The 24,592-nt window shown below is 47.5% G+C and overlaps 1 protein-coding gene across 2 annotated transcripts in view; it reads right to left on the bottom strand.

The window, feature by feature from the left end:
* The window catches only part of PRKCB (protein kinase C beta), a 191,039-nt gene that overhangs the window by 30,707 nt on the left and 135,740 nt on the right, over positions 1-24,592 (bottom strand). For both annotated transcript variants that reach the window (XM_079952777.1, XM_079952776.1), the window contains exons 11-15: positions 23,499-23,590; positions 23,221-23,283; positions 16,388-16,526; positions 8,585-8,665; positions 7,708-7,815 (exon numbers count right to left, since the gene is read on the bottom strand). In XM_079952777.1, the coding sequence (XP_079808903.1) occupies positions 7,708-7,815; positions 8,585-8,665; positions 16,388-16,526; positions 23,221-23,283; positions 23,499-23,590 (483 nt within the window). The remainder of the gene's footprint in view (positions 1-7,707; positions 7,816-8,584; positions 8,666-16,387; positions 16,527-23,220; positions 23,284-23,498; positions 23,591-24,592) is intronic.

Raw genomic sequence — 24,592 nt, forward strand, 5'->3', positions numbered from 1 at the left:
GCGATAAACAACTAACTGACATTCAGAAGACACCTTAAGGCAGCCCTGTTCAGGGAAGTTTTTAACGTGTGATATTTTACTGTATTTTTGGTTTCTATGGAAGCCGCCCAGAGTGGCTGGGGAGGCCCAGCCAGATGGGCGGGGTATAAATAAATTATTATTATTATTATTATTATTATTATTATTATTATTCCTAGGCTAACGTAGGAGTGCAGCCTTGTGCTCAATTTGACACCTGTTGCAGAATGAGGCAGTAAGAATATAAGGTTTCCCCTGCTGGATCAGGCCAAAGGGGCCCCATCTTAGGCCAGCCATCTTGTTCTCACAGTGGCAACCAGGTGGGAAGAGGCCCTCAAGCAAACTGGCAGAGTCTTGAGACAGTAGAATGGACTGGAGTACCTGAGGAGAGATTGTGGGATCACTGTTTTGATGCTCCCCTATACTTTATAAAAATATAATTTCAAGTAGAAACCTAGCATAGCCACGAGAAGTTGTACAGGAACCTCTCTCCCTGAGGTGCTAGCCCCCTTTCCTTCACATGGATGATCCTGCTGGGAGTCCCCATTCCACTGTTGAACAGCTCTTAACTGTCAGAAATTTCTTCCCATGTTTAATCGAAATCTCCTTTCTTGTCATTTGAATCCATTGTTTCTGGACTGGTCCTCCCCTCTGGAGCAGCAGAAAACGAGCTTCCATCACTTTTTATGTGACAGCCTTTCAGATATTTGAAGATGGCTATCATATCAACTCTCAGTCTCCTCTTTTCCAGGCTAAACATACGCAGCTCCCTCAGCTGTTCCTCAAAGGCTTAGTTTCCAGATAATCTTGGTCCCTCCTCTGCACAGCTCCCAACTTGTCAACATCCTTCTCAAATGGTGGTGCCCAGAAGTGGACACAGTCCTCCAGGTGGGGTCTTACCAAGGCAGAATAGAGTGGCACTATTACTTCTCTTGATACAGACACGAGACTTCTTTTTGATGCAACCTAGAATTGTATGAGGGATGCGGGTGGGGCTGTGGGTTAAACCACAGAGCCTAGGACTTGCTGATCAGAAGGTCGGCGGTTTGAATCCCCGCGACGGGGTGAGCTCCCTTTGCTCGGTCCCTGCTCCTGCCAACCTAGCAATTCGAAAGCACGCCAAAATGCAGGTAGATAAATAGGTACCGCTCCGGTGGGAAGTTAAACGGCATTTCTGTGCACTGCTCTGGTTCGCCAGAAGTGGCTTAGTCATGCTGGCCACATGACCCGGAAGCTGTATGCCAGCTCCCTCGGCCAATAAAGCGAGATGAGCACTGCAACCCCAGAGTCGTCCACGACTGGACCTAATGGTCAAGGGGGTCCCTTTACCTTTACCTTTAGAATTGTATGAACTCCACCCCCACCCCTGCTGCTGCACCACACTTTTGACTCATACTTGTGGTCCGCTAAGACCCCTCGATCCTTTTCACATGTCACTGCAAGCAACTCTCCCTTCCTCTTCTTCCCTCTTCCTGCCTCAAAGGAAGGTCAGAACTTTTGCACCTCCTGTCTCCCCTACCTAAGTAGGGCTGTGCAATCCATCACAGGAGACGAGTAGAAACAAGAAGCTGGGGAAAGTCACGTTTGCCGCGGCTGCTCCGAGAGGGAATGAAGAAAAGAGTGTTTGTGTTCTCATCCAAATGTATTTGCCGACATTTCTGAGAAGCTGAAATTAAAACACCGTGGGGTGGGGCTGTGATCAGCAGCTTTAGAATATCGCAGATGGTCCACAGTGGCCTTGCCAGAATTAGGAAGCCGTTTCCAGCTAGTTTTGACGTAGTTCTAGAAAGGCAGGCTGCACATTGGTTCAAAGGTTGGTGCCACCCAAAGGTCAGAGGCAGCCTTCAGCCTCTCCTTGCCCGCTGAGATCTCCATCCCACAGCCTGCCTGATAACCGGACATCATTCCCTTTTCCTGGGCATTGTATATATTGCAGAACACATTGAGGAAGCCAGCAATTTCGTGCCTCCTGTGCGGAGAGGGGCATGCTATGTGCCAGCAATCTGTGCACCTGGAAACAGCACATTGTTCAAAGCTCATTCTAAAATCCTCACATCAAGATGAAAGAAAGTGTTTCTATTTATGCGACGCCACCAGCTCTGCTGAAAGCAGGCTTTGGAGATCTTCACAAAGGCCTCTTCCAGCAAGCAACATACCTCCGCGTGATCATAAATAATGTGGGCTCGCCTTTCTGGGCACATTCCCAATATAACTGAAAGGACGTGGGAGCTCCTTCCACATGGCTTCCAACACCAGGCAGGTAATGCCTGGAGGGAAAAGTCATGTGGGACCCAGTTCAGATGCTTCCCAATGCTGCTGGCATTCAAGATCCTTACATGGAGCTGGATATCTTGCCTGGAGCACACCAGCAGCCACACCTATCATTTCTGAGTTTGGGTAAATTTTACTTGTGATTCCTGCATTGCAAAGGGTTGGACTACACTCACTCACTCACTCACATGCACACACACACACACACAACACACACTCAAATGGTATCTGGATGTGTTTGTAGGTTTTTCATTTTCTTTGGGTTTTTTAATACAGTGGTACTTCTGGTTGTGAACAGGATCCGTTCCGGAGGCCCGTTTGCAACCTGAAAGGAATGCAAACCGCATCTGCGCATCTGCGGGTCGCGATTTCCCACTTCTGCGCATGTGCATGACATCATTTTGCGCGTCTGTGAGCAGCGAAACCTGGAAGTAATCCTTTCTGGTACTTCTGAGTCGCTACGGAATGCAACCTGAAAACGCTCAACCTGAAGCAAACATAACATGAGATATGACTGTACTTGGTTTTCATGTTTGTATGTTTTTGTAAATTGCTTTGGGTCACATTTCATTTTTTAAAAAGGGACTGTCAAATGCAGATCATGATACAAGACTTGCTGGGCTTCCAGAGCCAGTGTGGTGTAGTGGTTAGAGTGTTGGACAAGGACCTGGGGGAGACCAGGGTTCAGATCCCCCGACTTGGCCATGAAGCTCACTGGGTGACCTTGGGCCAGTAGCTGCCTCTCAGCCTCATCAGCCTCTTCAACCTCACAGGGATTAAATGAGGAGTGGGGAACCAGGTACATGCCACTTTGAGCTCCTGGGAGAAAAGGGGTGGGAGATAAATGAGACAGACAGACAGACAGACAGACAGACAGACAGACAGACCCTTGCAGCACCTAACACATAGGATGCAAAGGCATCCAGGGATTTCAAGGTAAGCACCACCACCGCCTTTGATACCACTTTCTTTGAATCAAAAAATTGTAGAGGGAAATTGTAGAGGGAAGTGGGAGGAAGGAGAAAAGAATAAAATGATGGATTGAGGAAATATAAATGTAAATGTTGGGGGTGGGTGGGGAGGAAATGGTGTTGGCTTTGGTACATTTGTATTGTAATGTAATATGTGAAAACAAACAAACAAACAGGAGAGAGCAGTTTAATTTTTTTAAAAAAACAAAACATTTGTAGAGTTGGAAGGGATCTCAAGGGCCATGCAACCCCTTGCAGTGCAGGAGGATTTCTTCCCTATGTCCCTGCAGCCACAGTTTCTGATATCTCAGCACAATTAGCAATGAAGGAGGATTAGATTTGCTGTCCAGGGCTGCCTTGAACCCAGGGCCAGTGGCATTCTGGTAGAAGTCTTTGCACCTTGGCTTGAACTGCCCACAGTTTTCATCTCCTGCTAGGAGTCCTGGCAGGGCAGGAAGCTGGGGGCTGGCTGTGCCACTGCTCTCTGCACACACCGGCCTGAGACTCCTTGCTCCTGTGGCACCTGTGCTTCCTGCATTGCAGGGGCTTGGACTAGATGACCCTTTGGTTCCCTTTCCAACTCGACAACTCTGATTCTATAAAACCCCTCCTGACCACACACAGGCACAATGGCTCTCTATGGAACCCAAACACCAGCTTCCTTGCCTGGGTCCTTTTAAGACAAACACAGATCCCAAGAGCCAACGCAGGCAGCTTGTCCTTTGCTGTCTAAACCTGCCCTAAATGACACCTGACTTGGGCATTCACTTTGGCAAATTGGGTAGAGAGAAGCAAATCCCACTCCAATTGTTCCTGGAACAAGGGGCTGCAGAATAAACAGGCCGTTCTGTGTTCATATGCAAAGCCCTGTCCAAAGATGCAGTTTTCATCTCCCCCTCCCTTTCCACGGGCCAATTCCCTTTCAAAGCCTGACAAACGCCAATGAGGCAGTTGGGAAGCTCATTAGCAGAAAGATCTCTGCCCTTTCCCCATCCTGGATACACACACTGTGGCTGACACTGTTCATAACATCACAGCAAAAGCTTTCAGGAGCAAGAAAATGTCACCACCTCTGCATGTGCGCGCACATATAAATTTCTACCTGCGTGATTCTAAAGTACGTTGTGTACGCAACTCTAGGCTGCATCAACAGAAGTCGACTGTCTAGATCAAGGGGTGTAATAGTCCTGGTCTAGTCTGCCTTGGGTGGACTCCACAAGAGGACTGTGCCCAGTTCCGGGCATTGCAGTTTTAGGATATTGACAAGCTGGAAGGTGTGCAGAGGAGGGAGACCAAGATGACGAAGGGTCTGAAAACCAAGCCTGATGAGGAACAGTTGATGCTGTTTGGGATGTTTAACTTGGAGAAGAGAAGACTGAGAGGTGGCAGGATAGCCACTTTCAAATACAGTGGTACCTCAGGTTACATACGCTTCAGGTTACATACGCTTCAGGTTACAGACTCCGCTAACCCAGAAATATTACCTTGGGTTAAGAGCTTTGCTTCAGGATGAGAACAGATATCGTGCTGCAGCGGTGCGGCGGCAGCAGAAGGCCCCATTAGCTAAAGTGGTGCTTCAGGTTAAGAACAGTTTCAGGTTAAGAACGGACCTCTGGAATGAATTAAGTACTTAACCCGAGGTACCACTGTATCTGAAAAGCTGTCACAGGGAAGGTAGAGCAAGCTTGTTTTCTGCTGATCTAGGGGAAAGGACCCAAACCAGTGGATTCAAATAACAAGAAAGGGGATTCTGACTAAACATTTGGGGGGGATTCTGATGGTTGAGAACTGTTCCACAGTGGAACGGATTCTCCGGGAAGACAGCCTTTGGTCATCTCCCCGCATTCCCCACCCGACAGTTGCTTGGTTGGCTTATCAATTGGCCATTACTGAAAGGAAGAGAGGGAAAACCCAGCAGATGTTTTAATCAGTCCTGTCTCTTACCAATTGGTAGCCTTCAGTCCCGGACTGATGGGAAAGGAAATAAAACTGACAGGAAGTTTTATCGCTATGCCAATCTCCAATCCTGCCTCCCTCCTCTTCCCAGACACAATGGGCAAAGTAATGACTCTTGGGTATAGCTGACTTCAACGCTAACAGCTGCCGCGAGGGGGGAAAGGTCATTCTACCCCACTCCCCACACTAAAGCATCGCAGCTTAACCTCTTTTAATGGACATGGAGCAGCGCTGGCATCAATATTTGGGGGGTTGACTTGTGCAACCGTAGCCTGGAAGAGAGGAGCTGGTGTGCAGGCAAAATGATCTCAGGCTGCCCCCTCTGACTTTCTTGGCTACTCTGCATACAAAGTCACCTGTCACTTGGGGGCAGCCATTCTGGCAGACTGCCTCAGTGCAAGAGAGATGGGGAGCAAAGCCCATTGCATCACCTTTGCTAAATGAGGAACCTCCTGTCCCTGAACTCTTGCCCCAGCTGCCCATGACAGGAGCAACTGTTTAGAAATCAGTGCCTGAGTTTAGATTTGGATTTTTTCCTTCCCGCCCAGTCCTTCTCCCCTTGTGTATCATTTTGTTGTTGTTGTTTCTGCTTTAGCTTGCTCCACCCTCCATGTGACAGCCCTTCTGATATTTGAAGATGGCTCTCATATCACCTCTCAGACTTAGAACTGCAGAGCTGGAAGGGACCACGAGGGTCATCTAGTCAGGAGTCTTTTTGCCCAATGTGGGGCTCGAACCCGTGCCTTCTTTTATCCAGACTAAACATCCTCAGCTCCCTCTGCCATTCCTCATAAGGCTTGGTTTCCAGACCCTTGATCCTCTTGGTCGCCCTCCTCTGCTCACCTTCCAGCTTGTTGGGTTATGGATATGCTGGTGCTGACAGGAAGGAGGTTAAAGACCATTTTGAGCAGATCCAGCACCTTCTCTGCCTTGGCTTTTAAGAAAGAGGGTCATATCAGACAAGAGTCAGAACACCACTGATGTTTAAGTGTGAGGGTTAGAGGAATTAATGCCTCAGAGGTGGAGAAGGAGGCTGAAGTAACAGGAACACGGAGACACACTTTCAGAGCAAAGTCAACTCCCAGGTGACCTGGAAAAGTACCTTCCTCCCCCTCCCACCATCCGTGGCCCATTAAACCTGGAGCAGCTGAGCAACTTTTCCTCCAATCTGACACGCAGCACTTTGGCCAAATGGCAAGGCAAGCAAAGAGGACATCAGAGATGGAAAGCAGCAAATTGACAAGGAAGCCTCAGCCCCCAGCAATGCTCCATGGGCCCCAGAGAATAATCACAGTTGTTAGCCTGGAGCCCTCTCCTCCACACATCCCAAACGGTACATTCATTTCGTGATGATGCATGCAATGCAAATGAACAATCCTGAGGTTAAATTGACATTCAGGGCCCTGTGCAGCCCAAGATTAATTTTTTCAAGAGGGAGAATCACATTCTGCTTGCAAAAATTGCCTTTACACTATGTGCGGAAGTCTCCAAAGCCAGAGGAGAGCTCAGCACTTTTCCGGCAGTGAAAAGGCAAGGTCAGATTTCCCTTTGTATCTCTGATTGCTAGCAGAAGGAGAATAAATTATGCCAAACGTGTGCCCCATTTGGCCTGGCTTAGATGGGCTGCAGAACTACAGCCATCCTTTGCACAGGGAGGAAGTTTGGGCAGAAGACCCATAGCCCTGATTTAAGTCAATGGGCTCAGCTCAACACAAATAAACTTGGTTCTCAAATCAGAAAGGGATGTTAGGGATGTTGAGAAGGCAGCAATTTCTGTCCTGTCCTGGGTTCATTGCAGTCAGTGCTGCTTCTGTTCAGCTACAGTTCAGCTTTGAATCAAACCTATTGCAACTCTCTCACTCTCCACTACAGATGAAACTAATGCAATTTCTTAGGGTATTAGCTTCAGTGCATTTCAGTGGAAGGCAAATGTCAAAAACAATGCAGAAAATAATGTAATCATTTATGTAACATCTGCAGACTACAGAAACAACAATAGAATCATAGAACTATAGAGTTAGAAAGGACCCCAAGGGTCATCTAGCCCAACCATTTGCAATGGAGGAGTCACGGCTAATACTGGAAATATTGCTGGCTTTCCCTTCTGTGGTTTCTGTTCTCAGAGGAACATGCACACTGCAGCAATCTCAGTAGCCTGAAAAGGAAACTGCAGGCAAATTAGGATAACCTCTCTACAGCCCAGAATCTTCCTGACCCTGTGAATTAGATAATGGCAGACATCCGAAGCCAAGTTGCTACCTTGTATGAAGAACACAAGCAAAGCCCTTCTGGATCAGGCCAAAGGATCAGACCCATCTAGCCCAGCATCCTGTTCTCGCAGTGACCAACCAGACGCTTCAGTAGGAAATCCTCAAACATGACTTAAGTGCAACAGCAGCACTCTCCCCTTCTGTGCTTCCCAGCAACTGGTATTATTACTCAGAGGTAAACTGCTTCTTTGTGCATCCAACACACCCTGAGCAGCTCTTACCCCTTTGCAGATGGCCACTGCTTCCTTGGACATAGATTTTGGATAGGCTACATTGTGCTCCATGATGGACTGGAAGAGTTCGTCTTCATCTTCACCTTCAAACGGTGCCTACAGCATTGGGGAACAGAAGGAGGAAAAGTTTTAGGGCTACTCAGTTCTGGTGCACTGCAATCCATTTCTGTATCACAGAGATAGGGAGCTGTCTGCAGGCCATAGAACTGACTTTGCCAACCTGATGCCTTCCAAATGTTTTGGATGGCAGCTCCCATCAGCCCCAGCCAGTGATGGGAGTTGTAGTTCAAAACATCTGGAGCTCACCAAATTGGTGAAAGAAGGGCAGGTGATATAACGGGCAAAGTAAAATGTAGTAAGCAGGCCAGGTGGCATGTACATGCTTCCCCCTTCTTCTTTGCCCAGACTTTCTCCAACTGATGCATCCTGACCCTCCTTAACCTTTCCTTTTAATTTCTCCTTCATCTCTTTCCCCCTTTTTCCTTTCAGAATTCAAGTCTACAGGTGGCTGCATAGTTTGCAAAGCTCCTAATGACAGTCCTAAGTGCTTACCCAACGATGCTTCTGGGATTCTACCCAGAAGCCAGGCAACCAGCACACAACCCCCATTTATTGTGATGCTGTGTATGGCTTCGGTCCCATCCAGACTTGGAGACAGGCTGGGGGTTTGGCTGGGACAAGACACTGACCACCAGCTCTCAATCTGCAGCTTGGAAGGCTGTTAGTCTTTGCTTCATATACATACCCCTTCCACAAGCTCAACCAAACAGGCCATTCCAGAATCTGGGTTGTGCTCAATCCCTTGGACCTCACTGAAAACCCCACAACCTCTGCCCCCCAAAAAACCCTAGTCCAATTTCCTTACCTGCCCAGCCAGCATTTCATAGAGAAGGACACCAAAAGCCCACCAGTCCACTGATTTCCCATAGGGCTGGTAAGCGATTATCTGCAAGACATTGATAACAACATCAGAGCTACAGGATTACACACACACACACACACACACACACACACACACGGTTTTCGGCCCACTGTCTGTCACAAGGCAAAAATTATTCCAACTGGAAATCCATGTTGCAGCAACAACAAGCAGATTTCCTGCTGATTTCCCAGGGATTGCAAACAAACAATAGGATTAGACACTTAGCAAGAAAGACCTGAGCCATTCCTGAATCTCCAGCCTCCTTTCTTGTGAAAGACCAATGGGCAATTCACATCCACTGCCACTGCAGTCACACAGCCCACCGCGCTGCCTCTGCCATCAGCATCAGTGCCAATTTCTGGCAACATCCCATGAAATCTCACGAGATCCATCACACTCCATAAGATCTTGTGAGATTTCGGCGAGCTCTCACTAGAAATCGGTGCTGATTCTGGTGCTGCTTCTCTGCTGGTGGTGGAGCTGGGATGGGTGGGTCACCCATGGGGGCACCACCTCGGGGGCTTCCACTGCCTGAAGTCACTGCTTCAGCCTGCTTCATGGCCAGCCCTGTCATTTGCCCACCTACCCACAAAACTGTGTGCTTCCAGACTGCCTCTACTTCTCGGTGTGATTCAACCACATATTAGCAAATCCAGGTTCTGCAAGTATTGTTGATTGGGAGGTCTTGTGCAAAACCCCCACTTTCCCCCAAAGAGTGGACTTTTTCCAACAAGAAAAGTGACAGTGAAATGCACTGGAAAATGTGGGATGAGTACACTGACTTTGATGCAAAATCTAACCTCCCTGCAAGCAAATCAGAACAAATGCTCAATAAGCAGCTCATCTGGGATCATGCAATATGGCAGGCGATTCTGTTTTCTGTTTAATTTCATCTCTCTCTTTTCTGTTGCAATGTGTCTGTGGCCTGGTGCTGCCTGTCACATAAACTGCAATATGGGTGTTCATGTAGGAAATGTTAATGGATCACCATTAGGTGAAAGGGTGAAGGTAGGAGCTGGAGGTGGGCAAATGTGAAAATCCACTGTTTTAACTCATTTGCCCAGAGTGGACAAATGGTTGAGTTTGGGGAGGTCACTTCAAGTACCCACAGAGGATCCCCATTTCCTTGCCATTGTGCAAGGAAGTTCCCATTGGGAGAAATATTGCCTCTTTTCAAGAGAGAACTAGAGTACTCCATGCAGCTGTCAAACTCTTGTGCCCAGATCAGAGCTTTTGGGCCGCGATGAATGGTCTGGGAGAAGCTTCTCTTGGTGATGAAGACGATCGAGGCTGTGTATATTTTTCAGCAATTACCGTGCGATTTGCATTTATGTTTGAATATATGAATCTTTTTGGAATAGAAATCTGTAATTAGGATGAATAAATGACGAAACGGTTTTGCATTAAGTAACAGATGGCAGTGCCTCGGGCTTGTCAAACCCCATACGCTTAAACGAGGCAAACAAATGGGGGGGTGGAGGCAGAGTCCTTCAAAATGCAGGTTCTTCCTCCTCCTTTTGCGTGCTTTGGGGCATTCTCTGTTGGCCCTTAATATGTTTTCCTGGCAAAACTTTGTCTGATTTCTTGCTGCTTATTTGCGATTTCGTCTCCACTTACATAACTCTCTTTTTCTGCCCTGCAGTTCCTTGGGCGATTTGTAGCAGAGACTTGGGTCAACTGTTTTGGACATCTCAAACCTTTATTTTCCATTATTTATTCATCACATTTACCTCTCATCTCCTCAAGGAGCTCAAGGTGGTGTACGTGGTCCTCTGCCTCCCCTCACAATAACCCTGCGAGGTAGGTCAGGCTGAGAGATACTGGCTGTCCCAAGGTAACGGCTGAATGGGGAGCTTGAACCCTGCAGGTGTTGGCAGGGGGAGGCCTCAATGAAGCTCAGAAGTAAGGCTGGGAAAAGGCAATGGTTTCCATTCCGTCCTCTGTTTGTTGCATGCAGCTTTGTTTCTGTTCTGCTGCAGTCCAGCTTCTGATAAAAACAACCTTATTCATCTCCCTTCAGCATTCCCTCCATCAATGCTGAGCTGGACAGGTGTATTGGCAAGGCAACTATGGCAATGGCTCACCAGGCCTGTGTGCTGAGCACACTGCTTTATGGAAATGAGTCGTGGGCAGCTTACAACTGTCAGGAGGGACACCCCAATGCCTTCCACATGCACTGCATCAGGAGGATTTTGGGTAACACAGAGCAGCACAGAAGTCCAAACAAAGATGTGCTCTCCCAAGACCACATTCCCAGCATGTTCGCACTCCTGTCTCAGGAACATCTTGGTCATGTCTACAGAATGGAAGATCCCCAAGGATATACTTTATGGGGAACTGGCTTCAAGCACCAGGCCCATTGGCGGACCAACTCTGCACCACAAGGATGTCTGCAAATATGACACGAAGGCTGGCCACATCAACCCTGCCATGTGAGGATCCCTTGCAGACAACCACAGTCCCTGGAGAGACAAGTTGTGTATCCAAAGCAGTGACCAGAGGAGAAATGGCTGTTGGGAGGAGCGAAGAGAGAAGGAAGCCATGGTGCATCTGCAGCCACAAAACTGGGCATCTTCACGTGCCCCAGCTGCAACAAAACATGTCTATCCCGCATCAGTCTCTATGGACACTGCAGGCTCTGCAACCTTCCAACAGCTTGACCTCACCCCCAAAGGTGCACTCCTCCATTGTCTCCCAAGACAGACGGATGCCAACCAACCAATGGGGCAATTCTACGTAATTCTGTAATTAATTGCATCCCCCAACACCATTCATTTCAGTGCAAAGGAAACACAATGTAAATAGGTTGGGGAATAACCAATTATGTGTCACTCACGGACTGTAAACAACAGCAGCAAATACTGATTGTATTCGCCAGATTGATTTCCATTCTGAACATGGGATGAATAAGCGAACATCAGCAATCTCTGCTCCTGTTCCCATTGGGATTCTCCAGCTTCTCTACTCAGAAGGCAGCAGAGCTGTTTGACATTGGACTCTGATCTCAGAGGTCACCATACAACCTCTGGACTGGCCAGCTGCAAATCCAAGAAGTTTTTCTGTTGGAATAGCAGCATGGGCGTAGCCAGGATTTTTGTTGGGGGGTGCGTGCCTTTTCTTAGGAGGGCCAGCCTTTTTTAGGGTGAGGCAGAACCTCAGTTTGCTATGTATTTTATTGATTTGGGGGGCAGTTGCCCCCCTGCCCCCCGGGCTATGCCCATGACCGGCAGAACAGCAGTGTGGTACCCATACATTCATGCCTCCTGTTCCAGCTGTTTTAATGAAGCAGCTGTACTAAGTTGGACCTTCATAGAATCCACCCAGCTTAGATTGAACTGAGGGAACTCCATTGTCCAGGCCACATGGAGAGGTCAAGCAAGGATGGAGGGGGAGAGGTGTGAAGCATCATCACCTCTGCATTTCCTCGCTTGGAAGAGTTCCTGCCTCTTTTCTAGCCTTGGGGGAAACCAGGTGCAGATCTGCCCACCCCAGAGAAAAATGCATTAGAAGCACTTGTAGGAAATGGAGGACTGTTTGTACACCAGTGGGGTGTGAAGCTTTAGTCCCTCCAAACAGCCCAGATAAAAGTTTATGGAGCTTGCTGCACTCCTGGCTGTCATTAGCACTCAATATAGTCATTTTGGCACCAAGGAGAAATCCCCAGAATCAATGAGATCAAGGGAAGGGGAAGCATGAGATGCACTCATGCTTGGAAGTGCAAAACCTGTTCATTTGCTGCAAAGTGTTATTCCTGGCCGCCTTCATCTCGGGAGCACATCTGTGATGTTGGAGGAACAATGGGCCACTCTTTTGTGTGTATCAGAACAATTATTCTCCACTGAAATGAATGAAGAGAACTGAAGGATGTGCAGTTTTGAAAACCTTTGATGGGGAGTTATAATTGCCTCTGCCTCTAGTCCCCACACCTCCAGTCTATGGCAGGGTTTGGAGTAGTTGCCTACTTGCCCACCACCACAAACCCTCTCGTCCCAAACACATTTATAGTGTTGGTCCAATGTTGGCAGAGATCCCCTCATTTGACAACCTTTCAGATCCCCAGGGTTATCAGCAACCATGTTCTCCTCAAAAGCAGACCCCTTGAAATGGATAGCTCCAAGTTACTCCTCTGCATTGATTTCAGTGGGCCTCCTCTGAATAGGACTAACATGAGATCAATGAGTCGCAGAATTGTATAGTTGGAAGGAACAAAGAGGATCTTCTAGCCCAGCGGTTCTCAACCTGTGGGTTCTCAGATGTTGTTGGACTACAACTCCCATCATCCCTGAGCTCTGGCCTTGCTAGCTAGGGGTGATGGGAGTTGTAGTTCAACAACATCTGGGGACCCACAGGTTGAGAAAGGCTGCTCTAGCCCAACCCCCTGCAAGGCAGGAATCACAACAAAGTGTCCTTTTGAACCTGATGTTTGTCTGCAAAGGTTTGGGAGATCTGAGTCCGCGCCCATCAAGGGTGTTCTGCTTGAGCCTCACAGCACTGGACTGGAGAGAGCGTAAGTATGGCATTATTCCAGAAGCTAGGCCAAAGTTTGCAATTTAGTTAGTTCCTTTAAATATTCCTAGGTCCCTTTTGCACATTGCTCCAGGTGGCTTATATACCAATTTCGCATCTACTTTCACAAACACTGCAGTCTGTGGTTTTGCTCTCTGTTCGTTCCAAAGTAAAAACAATGAATTAAAAGCCAAGAAAACAAGCACTTTGGAGATGATGCCCAGTTGCCGACCAAGGGCGGGGGGGGGGGAGAGAATGATGGTTTGTTCTACTCTGAAAGCGCATTAATCATGTGCAGAGATCCAGCCACATGCTGGCCAGGCTCCCATATTAATCTTGGCAGAACAAGGGGAAAATAACGCACATTAGCCTAGTAATTAAACGTCTCCCTGGGAAGGATGTGGTTTAGCATTCACAGGCACAAAGTGGTTTAGCATTCACAGGCACTCCTTGAAGAGACAGGAAGAGAAGAGCGATGTCCTGATATGCTACCAGCCACGGATATCAATATAACATGCCGCAGCACTCCATATCTTTAGAGCCATGGCTCCCAAATCATTTTGAGCCCTGCCACTTTCGTTCCATAAGTTCATCAGTGGTGGACTTTGGGCTCTCATGTAGGAGGTCCCAGGTTCAAACACCACCAGGTACAGCAGGGGAAGTCCTTGGTCTGAAACCATGAAGAGTTGCTTCCAGTCCGTGTAGACAATATTGAGCAAGCTGGACTCATGGTCTGACTGGGTATGAGGCAGCTTCCTAAAAAAGAGACCCAATGACGTGTAGGAGAGATCCGGTACAGAGCAGCATCAGGCAGCTTCCTTTGTCTTCCCATCACAGAACTGTAGAATTGGAAGCAACCCAAAGGGTCACCTGGTCCAAACGCCTGCAGTGCCGGAATCACAGCTCTCTTCCATAGCTCAGGGGATGGGACACCTGCTCTGCCTGTAGAAGGTCCCAGATTCAATCTTGTCAGGGACTGGCTAGATGAGGAAGAGTGCTGGGAGCTGCCTGCCAATAGCCCCCCAGAGAGGGCACAGGAGAAGAAGACTTAGATCCCAGATCCTGGTGGTGGGATACCGGCCACACCTCAGAGGATGGGACAAGCTGGGAGATACTAGAAGCAGGAAGCATGAGGGATCATGGGGAGACAGAAGCAGGCAGGTGACTCAACACAGAGCAGGGTGATGAGGTTTCCAGTTTGGATGCAGGCTCCAACAGAGATGGCTGAGGGGAGCTAGACCCTGCATCTTTCCCATAGCACCAATAGAACAGCCTCTCAGCTGAAGGCTCTCTGGCCCCATTGACTCCCAGAACGCAAAGGATGTTACATGTTGCTGAGCAACGGGCCAGACAGGAACAGAGAGAGAGGCTCCTGGGGTTTGCTGCAGCAGAAGATTACAAGAGAGGAGCCCTGACTCAGAGGGGTAGAGACAGAAGGAGAGGCTGCACACCAATTTGAGCAACTTCTTCATGGGGGTGGTGGTTTACCCTTATGAGACTTCTTGTATTTCCCCCCTTTCCTTAATAAAGAAACTGAACTGCATGTTAGCCTCGCGTCTCCCTTTTTGACCTGTGAATGACCTGATCGTCCTGTCAGCCCCTTGACAAATCTCTAGCATCTTCAGGCGGGGCTGGGAAAGATTCCCTGCCTGAATTGCTGGAGAGCTGCCAGCCCGTGTAGACAATATACTGCAGGCCAGAGCCAGGCCAACAGTCCATCCAGATCAGTGCTGTCTACACTGACTGGCAGTGGCTCTCTAGGTGGGAGAGACTGGCAGTGGCTTTCTGGTGGGAGTCTTTTCCCAGCACTACCTGGAGACACCTGGGATTGAACCTGTGACCTTCTGCATGCAAAGCATGTGCTCTGCCCCTGAGCCACAGCCTCAGTTACACAGAGCAACTTGTGATTCTGCAGCCAAAATCTTGGCGCTTCTAACTCATTTAAAAATGAACTTTGTTGTTCATCAAGCACACATGCTTTGATAAGGAGACCATGGGCTGTAACTTCTAACAATTTAAGCATCCACTAAATTGTTGCAGAGGATCAATTGTCTTTATTCCCTTGGTAACGGCTTGTTAAGGTGCTAAAAATAAAGCAAGCCTGCTCCTTTCCTTCAGAGCACTTATGGAAATTTAACTGATGCATTGATTAAGATTTCTTCAAGCCCAAGCCTTTAAAACAAACAGCATTTGTCTAAGCTATATATTAAAAAAACCTGAAAGTTACGGAATCGTATTATTAATACTAAGGGTGATATCCAGCACATGTCCTACTCCAGAGTAGACCCACTGAGATTGTAGTAGAAAAATTGGGGGTTGGCTTCTGCAGCCCAACTCTCCAAGGGACTCTGAGTCCCCTAAGTCCATGATCGGTCAGAGAAAAATGGACGGAGGCAGGAACCAGTAGAAGGAGGCAGGAACCAGTAGAAGGAAACCAGTAGAACCAGACGGAGGCAGGAACCAGTAGAAGGAAAGCAAGGAAGATCTTTATTTTCATGTTGCAACAGAGTCCCCTGTATCCTTAGCAAAGAGGACCCTGAACAATAGTGTGTAGCACCTTTTAAAGACTTTAGAAATTGCCCAACCCCTTAGCCAAAGACCACCCAAAGGCATCACACGCACATCACAGAAAGAGGCAGTCTACAACAGAAATTTGAGAGTGTGACCTGTCTCCTGTCTGTCAAGATACCTGATAAGGTTTGCCCATGGGCATAGCCAGGATTCTTGTGGGGCAGGACTTTTGTTGGGGGGGGGGCAGAACCGACATGATTGATCAGTTAAGTATTTCTATTATTTTACTTGATCTGGAGTGGGGGGCAGCTGCCCCCCCCCCCGCCCCTCTGGGCTATGCCCATGCAATCACCCCACCTTGGCCAGTGTGGATCATTCTTTTTGAAATTGTAAATACCCCAAGTTCTGAAACCATCGTCACAGACCTCCCCTATTCATATACAAAATGTGCTCTTTCGGTCAGATTTGAAGCGTAAGTGAAAAGAACTATTGGGAAAGGTTTCTCCAAGATGGCTTTTGGGATTGTTCTGTGCGCTAAGTGTATTTTTCTCAGGGAATATTTCCTAAGTTTTGAAAGGCGGAGGATTGGCTTTCTGTAGAGTGTGTGTCCGCTGTGTGTGTGCACCCTTAAAATTTTAAACAAGTTCAATGGATGAAAGCAAGGGGACCTGGGTGTCTGTCTGTCTGTCTGTCTGTCTGTCTGTCTCTCTCTCTCTCTCTCTTACTCACCTCGGGTGCAATGTAGTCTGGAGTGCCACAGAAGGTCTTGGTGGTGACGCCATCCCAGATATTCTCTTTGCACATGCCAAAATCAGCAATCTTGATATGCCCCTCGGAATCCAGCATCACGTTGTCGAGTTTCAGGTCGCTGCAGCATTGAAAACAGACCGTGGTTATGAAAGCCTGATGGAAGGTAGACAAGGCTGGCAGGTAGTTTAAGGGGGGACAGAGCAGAGAAGGCGACCCCCAGCAACGAGAGTACCAATCCCCTTGAGCTGAGCAAGCTTTTTATTTTACTATTATTGTTGTTTTCTTATCTGCTAACAACAGCAAAAGTGCAAGCATGGAAAAGGAAAACGAAGACCCCAAAACGTAAATCATAAAACGCCACAACCTGGAAGGACAAATGTGCAAAGATACAATGCGGTTCCAAAAGGATAATAAAGTATTAACTCATACAAAGATTCCCTTTACAAAATAATAAAAGCAGGGGTCAGCAAACTTTTTCAGCAGGGGGCCGGTCCACTGTCCCTCAGACCTTGTGGGGGGCCGGACTATATTGGGGGGGGGGATGAATGAATGAATTTCTATGCCCCACAAATAACCCAGAGATGCATTTTAAATAAAAGCACATACTCATGTAAAAACACCAGGCAGGCCCCACAAATAACCCAGAGATGCATTTTAAATAATGGGACACATTCTACTCATGTAAAAACATGCCAATTCCAGAACCATCCATGGGCCGGACTTAGTAGGCGATTGGGCTGGATCCAGCCCCCGGGCCTTAGTTTGCCTAGCCATGAGTGGAGAATAAAGGTTCTAGGTAGGCTTAAATGAGCCAGACATTTGCATATACTGGAGGCACTGAGTGACCAGGTGCCTTAATATTTGTATAAGAAATAAAACCATGCCATTTATTTTTTTATACATGGTCATTCGAGCTCTGCCCTTTGGATACTTTTAAGTTCATGAGCTATCTTTTCAAGAAGGGCAATTTGCTGAGCAAACAAAACACACCCAGCTACCCTTTGAAAGCTGCACATCTATGAACTTTGCAAAGCACGCAGAATCGAAGAGCTAGGAGGGGCTCCCCAGAGTCATTTAGTTCAACCCCCTGCAATGCAGGAACCCCTTCTCTGAAGAAAAAGCGTGCACCAAAAAAAAAACACCTCCGAAAACATAATGCCACGGTGTAACCATGCTTGTAATGCTGTGCGCAGTTCTGGCCGCTTTACACATCAAAAGGATGTTGTAGAGCTGGTTCGGAAATAGGCAACCGAAACTATTCTTCTTATTATTATCAATTAAATCTCTATTCTGCACTTTCTCCAAAGGGAGCCCAGGGAGGCAAACCCCAAAGTGATAAAACAAAACAATTAAAAATAAAAATATATTTAAAGCAATAGAAAACATTTTTAAGCAATCTAAGCTCATTTTTGATAAATTAAAATCATGTTTAAAATGATCAAGGGGTTAGAATGAAAGGAAAGGAAAGACTTCAGTGTTTGGGGCTTTTAATTTAGATTAATGATTGCTAAGAGGAAAGCGAAGGAAGTGGGGGAAATTATGCACGAGTTGAGCTAAAACCACAAAAGAGAAAAGTTTTCTCCATGTCTCAAAAGACTAGGAGATGTGGATGTATGTTTTTAGGACCCACCTTAATTGGAAGTGGTTTTAAATTGCTTTCAATGCTGTAATCTACCCTGGCACCTTATGGTAACAGGCAGGAAATCAATAAATGAAGGAGTCATCCATTGAGTATTGGGCAACCCAGAACAGACAGAAGAAGGAACTTCTTTGTGCAGCACATAACTAAGTTCCAAAAATCATAACAAGAAGATGCAGTGACTGGCCCGAACTAGACACATTCATGAAGAAGGCTGTCAATGGTAGGGTTGCCATATTTTGAAGAGCTAAAAAAAAAAAAAAGGACACATTTGCCAACATCTACTTTTAACTATGGATCTCTAAGATGACTTTCATCATGAAAAAGAGGACGTGGCCTAGAAAAAGAGGGCATATGGCAACTCTAACAACGGCTATGTGCCTCTGGATATCAGTTGCTAGGAATCACAGGAGGGAAGAGGACTGCAGTGCTCAGATCCAGTCCTCTGTTAGAAGGGATCTCACAGGGAAACCATCTAGGTGAGGGTGTCCTCTACTTAAGGAGAAATAAGACTATACAGGGAGAGCAGAAAAAGGGGGTCTTGTTCCCCACTGTGGCAGTCCCTAGTGTCTTTCTGTTTAAATGTAATTTACATCTAGATTAGCATATTTCACATTTAGATTAGCAAGCACATGCAAATTGTATGCAAATTGGTGCCCTTTCCCCGTCTTGGCTTTTTTTTTTTTTTTTTTGAGTGACGCATTTCCGCATTTCCTCTTTTTCAGGGTTGGCCACACTGTCACCCTCCCATCCTTCAGCTTTCTCCTTCACTGATGTGGCTGTCTGCTTTGCATAAGTGAATTGATAGTTCTCCAAACTCCCTGCTGGGTTGTGGAGGCAGCACAGAGGTTCCCTGGCTGTCGGACAGCTGGATTTCATACTCCTAAAGCTACACCCCCCAAATTGGGGGGCGGGGAAGGGAGAAGGTCTCCCAGATGGCTTAGGGGAGACAGGCAGGTGTTTGGAGAGGGAGGGGGACTGCTGGAGCCCTGGATGATCTGCTGCTGCCAGGAGGCAAGTTTAAAGGGGGAGATCATTCCCTCCTTGTTGAGAACTCTCACTCACCCATCTGCTGCTGCAAATGCAAGGCGGCAGTTATGGGCAGAGGCAGCCCTTTTTAGGGGAAGGAGGAAGCGGTCCTTTTCTGCATCCAAGGAAAATGGCAGTGAGCTTGTTTGGCTCTGGCAGGAAAGCAGCAACCATTGCTTTCCACCCATGATCAGCTACAGGGCACACCTAAATGTGTCCTGAGTAGATCCACTTGATGAACAGTCTGAAGGACCCTGTGTGAAAGACAGGGAATGAGAGAGATCTCTCAGTGTGAGAGGCTGGGAGAAGATAGGGATGCTCCCAGGTGAGAGCTAGGGACAAATATCTTTTTCCATCTGGGGAAAAAAGTTAAGATACGTTTCTGAGAGAAGATCTTCTATTCGTCTATCTCTTTTCCTTTCTTTATTCTTTGTGTAGATTAGGTAAAGGTAAAGGTACCCCTGACCATTAGGTCCAGTCGCGGACGACTCTGGGGTTGCGGCGCTCATCTCACTCTATAGACCAAGGGAACCAGCGTTTGTCCGCAGACAGCTTCCGGGTCATGTGGCCAGCATGACTAAGCCACTTCTGGCGGACCAGAGCAGCGGACGGAAACGCCGTTTACCTTCCCGCCGGACCGGTACCTATTTATCTACTTGCACTTTGATGTGCTTTCGATCTGCTAGGCGGGCAGGAGCTGGGACCGAACAACGAGAGCTCACCCCGTTGCAGGGATTTGAACTGCCAACCTTCTGATCGGCAAGCCCTAGGCTCTGTGGTTTAGACCACAGAGCCACCCGCATCCCTTTGTGTAGGTTACCTTGTCTTTTATTGTATTCTGAAAAGTGTTAATAAAACTCTATAAAAAGAAGAATAATGACCCACTGAGTTCCATGAGTTAGAAACATAGAACTGTAAAGTTGGATAGGACCCCAAGGGTCATTTAATCCAAACTGCAATGACGGAATCACAGCTAAAGAATCCTTGACAGATGGCCATCCAACCTCTGGTTAAAGCCCCAATGAAGTAAGGTCCACCACCTTCCAAGGGAGTCTGCTCCACTGTTGAACAGCTCTTACCCTCCTGGTGTTTAGTCAGAATCTCCTTTCTTGCCTTCTGAATCCATTGATTTGGGTCCTACTCTCCAGAGCAACAGAAAGCAAGCTGACCAGTGAGGTTGCAGCCTGTTTGGTCTGTTCTCCAAGCCTCAACTGTTGATGGGCAACATCAACTCCATCTACCCACCATTCTCCCTTCTTTGAGCTGAACTTGGACCAGGCAGTCTTCTGCTAAACAGGACATCTGGCCACCCGAGTTGTGGTTTCTGGCTCATGCAAGGCCAGTTCATTGTGATAGCTTAGCGCTGCTGGTGTGTTTGATTGCTACATCACTGGCTGAAATCCAACACAGAGTCAGGCAACAACTAAACATAAATCTGTGCTGGATTTAGACCACTAGTTCCAATTTATAACTGTTTTCGTTTGGATGTCTTGTGATGTTCAGCTTTAAGAATCTAAACACCAGTTTTGGGTCTCACGTATAATGCAACACAGAAAAGTTAAAAAATAATAGAAACTAAAAACAAAATGCAGAATTTCCAGGCATACTGCAGATTTATCTGGCATTTCTACAACGGTTCCTCGGGTTTAAAACATGACTTAATTTGTCTACAGTTATTTCCTTGATTCATTGGCTATTTTGCCCTGTTATTGCTTCAAAACCCAAAGGATATTGTCCAGTTCAGTAATGAAAGCCAAACAAACGCTATGCATATTTTAAGCATTCTGCAATTTTGTTTTTCTCAGGGAAAATAAATGAAAACAAGCATGAGTTATTTCTATGCACCCCCAAATAAGATTAAACCATATATTGGCAATCAATCATATGGACTAGAAACTTGACTTTTTTAAAATAAAAAAACAGCAACCCTCAATTTTTGCACCCAGTATTTTTAGCTTGTACATGGAATAATAGCATGCAGACAAGCCTGGGTATCTCACTTCTTCCCAGCCCAAACCACTCCTGGAATGACTCCTGCAATTCCATAATGGTCCTTTTGTTAGGGGGATGGAATAAGAAGGGACTTATTTGCCCCTCCCCAATGCAGGTGTCGCCTTCTTTATGAGGCATGAATTCCTTCAGGATCAGTCCTTTGATCCTTTGATGTGGCAGAAACACCCTCACCACCACCACCAAACAATGGGGGCAAAAATCACAGTGGGAATGCAAGTCTCAAGGTTGTCTGTTCTGCTCTGCTAAGAAAGAAAAATGCTCTTAATTCTCATCAAGCAACAGCAATTGCAAAACAGAAGAGGGGACTCCCCTCCCCACAAGCACACCCAAGGGCTGCCAGAGCTGTCAGTCTTTAGGGTGACAGCTTCCTCCCTGCTGGGCATCACTAGAAGTAAAATCTCTGAGTGGTGGATGGGTGGTTAGTCCTTGTCTCCAGGGCCCCTGCATGCACAGCAGCAGGCAAATTAGCTAAGAACCCCCACAATTTGGAATCTCCACCAAACCTGTGCCAAAGTTTTGCAGTTTTTGTGCAGCGTTGTGCAGTGAAACCCCACATTTTGCAGTGCCCCACATACAGAGTAATTGATACATCAAACACAGGGTGACGCTGTGGTCTAAACCTCTTGGGCTTGCTGATCGGGGTGTGTGTGTCGGTGGTTCAAATCTCCACGACAGGGTGAGCTCCCATTGCTCTGTCTCAGCTCCTGCCAACCTAGCAGTTTGAAAGCACACCAGTGCTAAATAGGTACCACTGCAGCGGGAAGGTAAATTGTGTTTCCATGCACTCTGGCTTCCAGCATGGTGTTCCGATGAGACAGAAGCAGTTTAGTCATGCTGGCCACATGACCCAGAAAGGTGTCTGTGGACAAACGCCGACTCCCTCGGCCCGAAAGTGAGATGAGTGCTGCACCCCATAGTCACCTTTCACTGGACTTAACCGTCCAGGGGTCCTTTACCTTTACTGTACTTAACATTAACTACAAACCCCAAAATTTGTGTCAAAGTTTTGCAGTTGTTTAGCAGCGTTTTGTATAGATAACTCTGCATTTTGAAGCACCCCACAAACTGAGCAACTGATACATCAAACATGGACAGGAACAGCTGGCCATTGTACTCATGCAGTAGCCAATGACATGGATTTTGAATTCTTGGCGCCGTTTTCTGGGACAACAACATCATTCCATTGTACCTTTAAGAAGAAAGCTCTGCCTTCAATGGGGTACAGGCCAGGGGGGAATAAACGGAGACAACAGCATACAGAAGGCAGAGCAGAGCTTTCAGAAATGTGCCTTAGGCAGCAATCTTTTTTAAAAAATGATAAATACAGGTGATACCACAGCGTCTTTATTTTCCATCTGTCAAACATTGGGGTGGTGGTGCGATATGCTATAATGTCAAACACTTGTCTCTCTCCCACCACAATTCCTGGTGGCCTTCCCCAGAGCCAGCCAGCTGTTTACAGGAGGGAGCTAGATGTTCTCCAAGGCTGCTGAGCATTTTGGGGGGGGGGCTACTCAAAGAGAAGAGGAAGGGGGGAGTGAAATCAGGGGTGGGTGGGTTAATGCCTTCTGCATAGATTACTGCTCTGGGCACCCTAGCAGCCGAGAGCCTTCCAAAGCCTCGTCCTGGAATGTTTAGCAGCCAAACAGCAAATGGCAGGTTTTTACAGCAAGACTCCAGACAAATCACTTCTGAAGTGCCAGCTTTATGTGTCAATGATGAGGCAGCGTCGGGCCCTCCCTGCACTGCGAGCTGCCAGCCGTGGCTTGTCAAGCAAACCGAGATTTAAGACTACGAGCAAAAGGAAGCCTCAAAGATGCTCGATCAGCCGGCTTCCCTACAGAATCCAGGAGGGGGGAAACACACACACACACAAAACACCACATTTGTTCACAAGGCACTGGCATTCGGAAGTCTTTGGCTCTGCTTGCTGGAAATGCACTCCATGGACAAGGGCCAAATGGCCACCTGAAAGGCAAGCTGGGGGCTTTCTTAGAGCACCAGGAACCACGTCCCCATGCGGAAAGCCTTGAATGCACACCCTCAGTGCCAATCGACTGTCAAACAGGAGGGGAGGTGCTGTTGCTGCTGCCTTTTCTAGAAGCCCGAGAGAGAAAGCATGCCCACCTACCGATAAATGATTCCTTTGTTATGTAAGAAGAACAGGCCAATGGCTATCTCAGCTGCATAGAACCTGCAAGTAAAGATTAGAGAAGAAGAAGAGTGATAACGAAGGGAGGCATCTGGAAACGGAAACCTTTGCTATCTAATTACAGCATGGGGCATCCAGTGTGGAGGGAGAGAGTCCATCTGCCTGCCCCCCCATAACCCATGGGAGACCCTTTGCCCCATGGGGCCCTCAAGCCATGTTTGACCTCTGAGCTTTATATTAGGGAGCATCCAACTTACACAGCGTGGGGCTCCTTAAACCTTCCAACCTGTTGAATCTGGTACATGAGATCGCCGCCGTTCACATACTCCATGACGAAATACAAACGGTCCTAGAGAAGGGGAGAAGAGGAGAGAGAGGCGTGAAATGTAACAGAAGCCCAGAGGCGGCTAGTGCCCATTGGGACTGGTAGGGCAGGAGGCAAGGAGGCCAGCAGCAGGTGGCACCAGAGCGAATGACAAGCAGAAGCTGAGTGCTACAAGCAGCTACACTGAGACCAAGGAGGAGGAAGCTGGCAGCCAGGGACACCCTCTAAATGGATTGTAAGTAAGACAGCAGGCAGATGGGTGTTGCCTGGGTGCAGAGTAGGGTTGCTGGGGGCAGTGCCCCATTGGCCCTAATGTCCTGCAAATCACCCAGAGAACAGTCAGCAGATCCCTGTAAAGGTAAAGGGACCCCTGACCATTAGGTCCAGTCGTGACCGACTCTGGGATTGCGGCGCTCATCTCGCTTTATTGGCTGAGGGAGCCGGCGTACAGATTCCAGTTCATGTGGCCAGCATGACTAAGCCGCTTCTGGCGAACCAGAGCAGTGCAAGGAAACGCTGTTTACCTTCCCACCGGAGTGGTACCTATTTATCTACTTGCACTTTGATGTGCTTTCGAACTACTAGGTTGGCAGGAGCTGGGACCAAACAACGGGAGCTCACCCCACTGCGGGGATTCGAACCGCCGACCTTCTGATCAGCAAGTCCTAGGCTGTGTGATTTAACCCACAGCGCCACCCGCGTCTACCTGTATTAATGAAAAACTCTCTCTCTCTCTATATATATATATATTAGAGAATGGTGAGAACGTGTAATTTGGATTGAGGCAGAAGTGTATGAGTAAGGTGGGGGTAGGGGGGGTTCAGTCTGTTTTCTTGATCTAAATTGCCCATTCTGGAACTGCTGTACGTCCCATGGGGCTAAACACACAGGTGCCTCTATATGTTTAGTTGCATGTACACAGCAACACAGATCCGACTTTCCTTTTAGCAGCTCAAGCTTTTTGTATGTTTTTAAGTACCGTATTTTTCGCCCTATAGGACGCACTTTTCCCCCTCCAAAAATGAA

Source organism: Podarcis cretensis (assembly GCF_951804945.1).
Source record: "Podarcis cretensis genome assembly, chromosome: 14".
Classification (NCBI taxonomy): Eukaryota; Metazoa; Chordata; class Lepidosauria; order Squamata; family Lacertidae; genus Podarcis; species Podarcis cretensis.